The sequence below is a fragment of the Mastomys coucha genome, unplaced genomic scaffold (assembly GCF_008632895.1).
Source record: "Mastomys coucha isolate ucsf_1 unplaced genomic scaffold, UCSF_Mcou_1 pScaffold3, whole genome shotgun sequence".
In the NCBI taxonomy this organism is placed as follows: Eukaryota; Metazoa; Chordata; class Mammalia; order Rodentia; family Muridae; genus Mastomys; species Mastomys coucha.
In genome coordinates this window covers 63,057,298-63,066,230 of record NW_022196909.1, presented here as the reverse complement: position 1 = coordinate 63,066,230, position 8,933 = coordinate 63,057,298, and the positions used below count along the sequence as shown (strand labels likewise).

Genomic DNA, 8,933 nt, shown 5'->3' with positions numbered 1-8,933 from the left:
TAAGCACTGAGCCACCTCCCCTGAGATCACAGCTTTGAGACATTTGCCAGGGGAGACTCGGGACATTCTGCCAGAGCTGAGTAGCATTACTAGGCTTCCATAGCGTAGTGACATTAGCACGACCTCTCTTGTGAAGTGCCTAAATCAAAATTACGGCCCTTTGTGGCTGCACCCGGCATTGTTACAGTACCAGGGTCCCAAGGTTTCACCTCCCCTCCCTTGAATCTCTTGTCCCAGTATAGGCAAGTCTTTTCCAGTCAGCTTCAGAATCCATTCCTCAGGGACATTAGATATCCTTCTACCTCTTCCGGATGCCTTTTCTTCACTGGGCTCTTCCAAGGCCAAAGGGAACAGAGCTGCCACATGGCTACATAGCTGGGAAAACCAGCTGTGGTGGTTTGAATATGCTTCACCCAGGGAGCGGCACTATTAGGAGGTGTGGCCTTGTTGGAGGAAGTGTGTCACTATGGGGGTGGCTTTGAGATCCTCCTAGTTGCATGGAAGGCAGTATCCTTCTGGCTAGCTTTGGATCAAGATGTAGAACTCTCTGCTCCTCCAGCACAATGTCTACCTGCATGCTGCTGTGCCTTCTGCCAGAATGATAATGGGCTCAAACCTCTGAAACTCTAAGCCAGCCCCAATTAAATGTTGTCCTTTATAAGAGTTGCCTTGGTCATAGTGTCTTTTCACAGCAATGGAAACCCTAAGACACCAGCTTTGGTAAGACCAATGTCTGAGAACCTCTCTCACCCCCAGGGCTTGAAAATGCTAAGTCCCTTCTGAGAGGGAATGTAGAGTTGGTTTTCACTCCAGTTTTCCCTCCTGTTTCTTTGTGGTCTTATCTCTTGCTATGTATCTGTCCCGAGTCTCTTTTAACTCATCAGTAACTGTCTTCATATCCATCCCCCCCCCCCCCCCCGCCAGCCCATCAAATACTGTGGCTAATCACAGGTCACCTGCTCACAGGGTACAGAGCAGAAGAGCTTTCTAGACTCAAGCCAATGAATCTGTGTTCTCAGGCATCATCAGGGGTAGGAAGGACTTCTGAGCAAGTCCTTCCAATCTCACTAGTCTTTAGTACTCTGGCCAGGGGAGAAGCTACACCCCCCACCAGCACAGCAGCCTCCACATCAGAGTCCTTCTGGTTCATAAGCCACATGACTAGTGAAGCAGGCTTTGTCTTGCACACTCATACCATTAGAAGTTCACATACTGGGGCTAGGGGAGAAGGGTCCGACAATAAAGTCCTTACTGTGTAAATCTGAGGACTTGAGTTCAGTTCCCAAACATCCACATAAAAAGCTGGTGCCACAGCAGATGCCAGCAATCTGGGTTCTGAGGAGGTGGAGAAAGAGGGGCCTTGGGCTTCTCTGTTCAACCAGCTCAGCTTAATTAGCCCTGATCAGTGAAAGACCTTGTTTCAAAAACTAAGGGGAGTGACATTGACCTCTGGATGCATACACACACATATGCAGACTCATACACACACCTGCACACACACACACACACACACACACAAGCATTTATACACACATGCATACACACACACATAAACACTCATATACACACAACCAGCTCTCACACACACATATGTGCAAACTTACACACATATACTCATACATACGTATACACACTCACATACATGCATACACAGTTATACACACACACCTGCACTCACACACTTACACATTTACACATACATGCACACTCATACACTCACATGTATGAACACACATGCACACTCATACACATACACATACACACATACACACACATGCAGGAAGAGCTTACACATCTTCCAGGTTTATTTAGCCAATATGTAACTATAGCAGACACAGCACCAGGAAGCAGCAGAAGAAAATTCTTCCCCGGAACACCTCAATCATATCTGAACACCACTGTGTCCACCAAACCAAGATACTAGATCAGAGCCCCGAGTGAGCAGTCACTGACACACTCTGGGCATAAAGGGCAGAGCTAGTTGGAGGGGCTGCAGAGAACTCCCCGGGGGTGATCTCAAGAGTATAAGTTAAAGTGTGTTATTAACTGGGTGGGGTTTGACTGTGTGGTCAATCCTGAACTGGCTCACACGAGGCTATTCCACCTTTGTCCGTTCCCGGGAAGACAACTGTGGCATATGTCACAGGCTTGGCGGACATCAGAACCTTAGGAGGCAGAGGGGGCTGTGAGGGTGGAGCTGGGGCTTTCCTTGATGGTGGATCAAGAGAAGAGCCCATGTAGACAGAGTCAAAGGAAGGTGGCGAGTCGAGCCTCACATGTGGTGTGTGCCCGGGTAGTCCAGAGTCACTGCTACGATGGGCTCCTGAGGAAGAGTCCTGGAATACAATGCGGGCAAGTCACACAAAGTCACTCTGCCTGAGTTCCCTGTAATGGGAAGCCTGAGACCATAAGGGACCCACTGTAACAATCCCAATGTGCCAAAGGGATGAGGGGCCATTGCTTTGGCCAGGAATGGTGGTGTGTGCACATAGACAAATGCACACACATTTAATCCCTGCATCAAAAGAGTTCAACTTCAGCCTGGTCTATCCACATAGTGAGTTCCAGGCTGGCCAATGTTCTTAATGAGACCCTGTCTGAAACACAAAACAACAAAATCTGGGAGTGGCGATGCATGCCTTTAAATGCAGCACTTGGGGGCAGAGGCAGGTGACCCTCCACGAATTAGAGGCCAGCCTGGTCTACATAGTAAGTTGTAGGCCTAAGTATAAAGAGACCCTGTCTCATTTTTTTTTTTTTAAAGTGGAATGGAGTGCTTTGCAGGCATCCTGAACCCCAAGGTACTCCCTAGAAAATACCCCAAGGTACTTCCCCAGGAAGGTGAGGGTCTCCCCGACCTGTTCAGCAGTGCAATGGCTAAGGGAATCTGCAAAGGCCTCTTACCGTGCCTGAAACTCCAGTGCTTTGGGACGGGCCACAGTCACCAAGCCTGTTCCCTGGTAACAGAGGACAGTAGGACAGTCTACTTGCTTTCAGAGTAGCTCCAAGTCTCTCTAAGCCTCTCAAAACCTTTGCAAGTGCACAACTACTTTCGCCACTCTAGTCTCTAACCCTCTACCCCTCCACCTCCGCACCAGCAAGCCTGCCCTGCCTCCTCCCTCTCTCTAACCCTCTACCCCTCCACCTCCGCAACCCACAAGCCTGCCCTGCCTCCTCCCCCATTCTCTGCATCTCCAGCTGCCTCAACGCTAACCAGACTCCCTGGAATTCTTCCCTTCCCTCCATCCCTTTCTCTCCAGCCCTACTCCTCACTCTTCACCAGCTCCCTCGCCCTGCCCTAGCCAATTCCCTTCCTGCTCTCCCCATCAGCCGCTGGAATTCCAGCAAGATTTTTAGGTAGGAAACACGCCTGGACTCCTGGCCTCATCTTCAAAACTGATCCGTTGGAGTAGATGGGCGGCTACCTACCTTTCTTTCTGGCCATCACAGCAAACATGACCACAGCCACCACCAGCAGGGCCAGCAGGAGCACAGCACCCCAGATCAGCGGGATACTGAGAGACACAAAGGCTGGTTTAGCCCTGAGGGGAGCTGCCGACCAAGAGCCCCGGAGTAGTGGGAGAAACTGCCACTTTCTTTGGGAGGAGATAGGCTGGAAGGAGGAGGGCGGGCCCAGGTAGGGGAGAGGAGAGACACACTTTTATAGCGTCTTTGTTGGTGATCTACCAGAGTGAAGGGATGGTTACTGAAATGGATAGATGTCGGTCACATGCATGAAGGGAAGGTCACTAGCAGTGGGATGAGCTAGCAGTGATTTGATTCGAGACGTCTTCAACATTTTACTTGTGTGTGTCTGTGGAGTTCAGGCTGCTTCGAACTATTGGGGATGAGCCCCGTCCACAGCAAAAGCAGCAAGTGTTCCTAACTGCTGAGCCATCTCTCCAGCCCTCCATCCGACTGACACCACAGGTCAAACCCAGTTGTATGTTTAGTGCCCAGTTCCCCTAGCCTTCTACACCACTGCTTCCAGCACCTGTTCTCACGCCGTCTGAACTCGTGAGGACCAGCACTGGCAGAAGGGTCCACGGAGGGGTCCTCGAGCAGACTTCCGGTTCTGGTTCTATAGGTTTCTTTCTCTTCCTCTGCTTCCTCTCCCTCTCCTGGGCCAGGAACTGAACCAGAAGGACACATTTAGTGAGTGCATAGCCCTTGTGGAGTGGCTTTCCATAGCCTGTTAAGATCTGAAAAAAGAGATAAGCCTTCCCCCAACCTCCCCCACTCCCAGGAAGGCAAACAGACTGGGAACATACCATTCTTCATTCTATCAGTTAGGAAATACCTTCTTCTCTTGGTATCTCTGTCAGGTTGTAAGCACAGCCATTTCCCCTCTGCCACCAGCTTCCACCCATGGCCCCCTGCATTTCTTCATCTCTGCCAACTCCATCCCACATACTGGTCTTTCTCCAGCCCAACCACACTATGCCCAGCCATCACTGTATGATCTTGTATCTCTTTATAATTGCAGAATAGATTCTCTTGTTGTCATCTTCAGTGTCAACCTTGCTCTTGGCTCTCACAGGTCTCCAGTGAGGGCTTCCCCCCACGTCTCTGCAGCCCTGTGACCTCATCTTCAAGCTGATAGGATCCCATCCTGAGCTGCCCTCTGGATTTACAAAGATTCTGGCTCAGCATTAATGGGAGGCAAGACCCAAGGACCTTTCTGATAACTCAGCTAGTACCTGGATTCCAATGGGACAACTCTTCTGCCAGTCCTACTCCAGTGTCAGGCCTTCCTGCCTGCTGCCATGCTCCCCGCCATTTAGTCATGGGCTCTGTCTAGAACCGTAAGCCCCCAATACAACTTTTTTTTTCTTTTCTTGTAAGCTGATGTCTCATCACACCAATAGAAAATTAACTAGGCTACTCTCTAAAACTAAATGCTTGCCTGGGCACCATGTTCTACCCACACGGCTGGGCATTCCTTTTATGCAGCCCTTATACTGCAATGAGAGGAGCTCCATGTATTTGCTCCATCATTCTTCTTCCCTCGTCCCTGCTCCCAGCCAGACTGGTATTACTGCAATCTGTCTTTTAGGGAGTTAGAACCTGGAGTTGCACCAGGCAGACTACAGCATACCTGTAATCCCAGCATTTGAGAGACAGAGGATCTTATCTAGCTTGAGGCCATTGTGGTCTGTGTGAGTTTCAGGTTTACCAGAGTTGCGTAGACGATGTCTTTAAAAGTAAGAAGGGGCTGGGGAGATGGCTCAGAGGATAAAGAGCTTGCCACTGAAGCACAAAGAGCCACATTTGGATCGCTAGCGCTGTGTACAAGCCAGACATAAGGTGCATGTCTGTAACTCCAGCACTGGGACAGAGTATGCTTGGAGACAGGAGAGTCCCTGTAACTAACTGATCAGCCAGCCCAGCAGAGCTCCAGGTCCCAGAGACCCTGTCTCCAACATAAAGTGGTGAAGAAGAAACACAACACTGACCTTTGTCCTCCACATGCACACATGCACACAAGAACATGTATGTAGACTACAGATGCACAAGAAAGAGGGAAAAGTAAAACAAGGCAAGACCTCAGCGTGTCAAGGATGGCAGGATCCTGAGAAGGACTCATGTTGGCCAGCATCCACTTACTGTGTGAAATGATGGCCATGGGCCAGCAAGATGATTCAGCAAGTAAAGCGACTCGCTGCCAAGCCCGACAGCCTGAGTTTAAACTCCAGAGCCCAAAAGGTAAAGGAAGAATCAGCTCTCGCCAATGTCTTCCTACCTCTGCGCACACACACACACACACACACACACACACACAAGAGACAGAGACAGAGAGAGAGAGACAGAGACAGAGACAGAGACAGAGACAGAGAGACAGAGAGAGAGGGAGAGAGAGAGGGGGAGAGAGAGAGCGGGAGAGAAAGAGAGGTGAAATTTTAAATAATCATTGTGGAGTAAATATGAACGTGATCCAACGACATTTTGACCCACCCCTCTTACTTATCCAGGACAACCATAGAAATGAAATGACTTTATAGTGGGGATTAGACCTAAGTTACAGCTCTCAAAAGATGAAAGGTGCCATTATCTAAAAAAGCATCAGCCACCTCCAGCCTTCTCCCCCCAGAGCAGTTTTTTAAGTACCACTCAATTTTTTAAAAAATGCATTTTTTATTATTTTATTTTATGTGTCTGCATGTTTTGCCTGTATATGTGTGTACACAGTGTGTGTTCCTGGTGTCCAAGGGGGCCAGAAAGGGCTAGCAAGTCTCCTGGAATAGGGGTTGCAGAAGACTGTGAGCTGCCGGGTGGGTCCTGGGAACTGAATCTAGGTCCTCCGGAAAGGCAGCCAGCTCCTTTAAGCACTGCTCCATATCTCCAGACCCCTAAAAATAGGCCTCAGTTTTTAAATTGCATTTTTATTTTAATAAATGCCTAGAAAGATGTGAGCTGTGAGAATATTGCAAAAGCAATATGCTTTCTATATTAAGGCTGCTTAATGAGTTTAAACATTAATGTATTTAATATCAATGTATAAATATTAAGTTTAAATATTCTTAAAAATTTTAAGAATCCCCCCAATTTTAAAAACTGAATGGAATCACGCCCAGCATTGCACACCTATAATTCTCACATTCAGGAAGATGAGTTCATGAGATCAGGAAGATCATGAGTTCAAGGCCAGCCTGGACTACATAAATGGGTTCTAGGCCAGTCTAGGCTACAGACTTCTTAAAAAAAGAAAGACAAAATCTGTGTGAGTTGAAGTCCAAAGCAGGAACTGATGGATCCCACCTGTAGGCCAGGCTCTTACTAAACTCTGTTAAGATAAACTTTAAATCATCAGAGGAAGGCAGGGCTGGGGAAATGGCTCAGTGGGCAAGGGCGAGGTCCTGAGTTCAGATCCCCCATACCCACATAAAAATGCCGCATCTGAGAACCCAGTGCTGGAAGCTAGAGATAGGCAAATCCCTACATGGCCAGCCAGTCTATCCAAAACGGGAGCTTCAGGGTTAGTGAGAGACACTGTCCCAAAGTGATTAGGTAGAGATAGAACAGGACATCCTCTGTAGCTGTGCAGGTGCTACATGGGCACTCACGCGCGCGCGCGCACACACACACACACACACACACACACACACACACACTGGAAGGCACAGAAATCAATTTCTGTTAATATGCTTGAAGTCCATGTAAAGTAAAACAAAGATAGTATCAGCTTGGGAGAGTTGGAGGAAGACACAGGGCCTTGGAGATGCTGTGATAGAAAGCTACTGTCAGGGAGAGGGAGGGAGAGGTGGCTGCCTAGCTACTTATCTCCAGCTTCCCAAACAGTTCCGTTGCCATTCAGTCCAGAGGAGCTGTCAGAATGATATCTCATCCTGCCTTCCTAGTGGGCCCTACACCCCAAGGCCCCAAAGAGTCCCCATCACAGATCATTTTTCTGACTACAGGGGGGCAGCTAAGGGCAACTCACCTGGTGGAAGCACCAGCAGGGAGACTCTATGCAGGGTCTGGGGTCCTGCAGCTCCCTCTACCACACAGCCATACTCCCCTGTGTCCTCCTCCTGCAGGCTCACCATTTCCACCTGCAGGAGCCCCCCACCCAGGTCAGTGAGGAATATGTGCCCACTTCCTGGAGCTCTTCGGTCCACTGCTGAGGTCACTAGTGGGCGGCAGCCTTCCTGCAAGAACCGGCACCACACCTTGTGAGCCCTCACATCCTGGAGCCGGTAGTGGCACTGCACTAGAATGGATGACCCCACCGGTGCCTGTAGCACCTCAGGATGACTGTCAGTTGAGCCTTGGCCTGTGGAAGGAAGCAATGTGGGAGTGAGGGTTGGATAGAAGCAGGCATGGTTCCTAGCCCATTCTCTGACATAGGGACTTGGGGACCAGAAGGAGTAGCTATGGCATCTGTGACACTAATGCTGGTGAAGGAGGTGTGGCTACATCTGCACCTTACCTGCTAGTCCCAGGAGCAGCAGCAGCAGCAGGTTGTGGTCCATGGCTGGGCAGTAGTAGGTTCTGAGGGTGGCCTTGTCTCTAAAACTGTAGGCCCCTGGGGGCAGGAAACATCTGTCTCATACAGTCACGTGGGCTCTTCCAGCAACCATAGAGGCTGGCAGTTACACTGGTGGGAATCTCCAAGGTTGGGGGCAGGGAACTTTTCCAAGTATTTCTTGGCTCAAGGTTCAGAAGGCCCTGAGAGACCAGTAGGCGAGTGAGGGAGAGGGTGGAAGAAGGGGGTCTGACACCCCACTAAAGGGAACAAAGAATGGAACCAGCAACCGGGGGCAGGAGAATAAGGAGAGACCAGTCTCCTACATGCAGTCTCTCTACACACAGATCTGAAGAAAGAGCTATGAGGGAGAAAATTAAGAGCCATATTCTTCCATCCTGGCTCTACTCAATCCCATACCACCCCATCCCCCAGGAGACCCCTGTTCCCTCACTACAACCTCTTCCCTAGGAACCCCTGGACCTGTCTTTGCCTGTGTCCCACCTAGATGCTCTAGGCCCTTCCTTTCAAACCGACCCTCAGTTCCAGGAAGCATGATTTTCCTCAGAGGGCGCATGCCATGCTCTCTCCTCTTGCTGTTCTGCACCCACCCACTACTTGGCAGCATGGATCCTTCCTTTCTTGCATGTTCTTCCCGTTTTCATAACTTGTCTTTCACGTTGTTCATTTCTTAATCCATCAAGCTTCTAGGATCTGAATACTCTTCTTCCTTACCTTCTATGATCTTCGCTTTGCTTATGGAGATAGGGTCTCACGTAGCCCAGGTTAGCCTCAAAGTTATGTAGCCAAGGGTAATCTTGAACTTCTGGTCCAATGACTCTACTTTCCTGAGTGCAGGAATTTCAGACTTACATCTCCACCTGGGTTTCTGGCTGCTGGGGGTGGAACCCTGGACTGTGTGCATGTGAGCGAGCCCTCTGCCAATGGGGATATATCCTCAGCCTCT

The 8,933-nt window shown here is 49.6% G+C and overlaps 1 protein-coding gene across 2 annotated transcripts; it reads right to left on the bottom strand.

Moving 5' to 3' along the window:
• Positions 1–1,787: 1,787 nt before the first annotated feature.
• Positions 1,788–8,003, bottom strand: Treml1 (triggering receptor expressed on myeloid cells like 1). 2 transcript variants are annotated; one of them, XM_031347497.1, is made up of 6 exons: positions 7,931–8,003; positions 7,442–7,774; positions 3,995–4,133; positions 3,430–3,515; positions 2,905–2,957; positions 1,788–2,336 (listed from the first exon to the last, which is right to left on the bottom strand). In XM_031347497.1, the coding sequence occupies exons 1-6, from the start codon at positions 7,971–7,973 to the stop codon at positions 2,070–2,072; spliced, it is 921 nt and encodes a 306-aa protein (XP_031203357.1). In that variant the 5' UTR covers positions 7,974–8,003; the 3' UTR covers positions 1,788–2,069. The 2 variants fall into 2 exon arrangements, with proteins under 2 accessions (XP_031203357.1, XP_031203358.1); XM_031347498.1 differs by having other exon boundaries at positions 1,788–2,237; positions 2,909–2,957.
• Between the last annotated feature and the right edge of the window lie 930 nt (positions 8,004–8,933).

What these genes read in the sequence shown, in the direction of transcription:
- Treml1 (XM_031347497.1), bottom strand. Translation starts at nt 7,973, where the DNA reads ATGGACCACAACCTGCTGCTGCTGCTGCTCCTGGGACTAGCAG. An exon ending in TTCAGACGGCGTGAGAACAG is followed by an intron (nt 3,516 to 3,994) that starts GTGCTGGAAGCA and finishes TGTGTCTCTCAG; the next exon opens with TATCCCGCTGATCTGGGGTG. An exon ending in TGTGATGGCCAGAAAGAAAG is followed by an intron (nt 2,958 to 3,429) that starts GTAGGTAGCCGC and finishes CTCTGTTACCAG; the next exon opens with GGAACAGGCTTGGTGACTGT.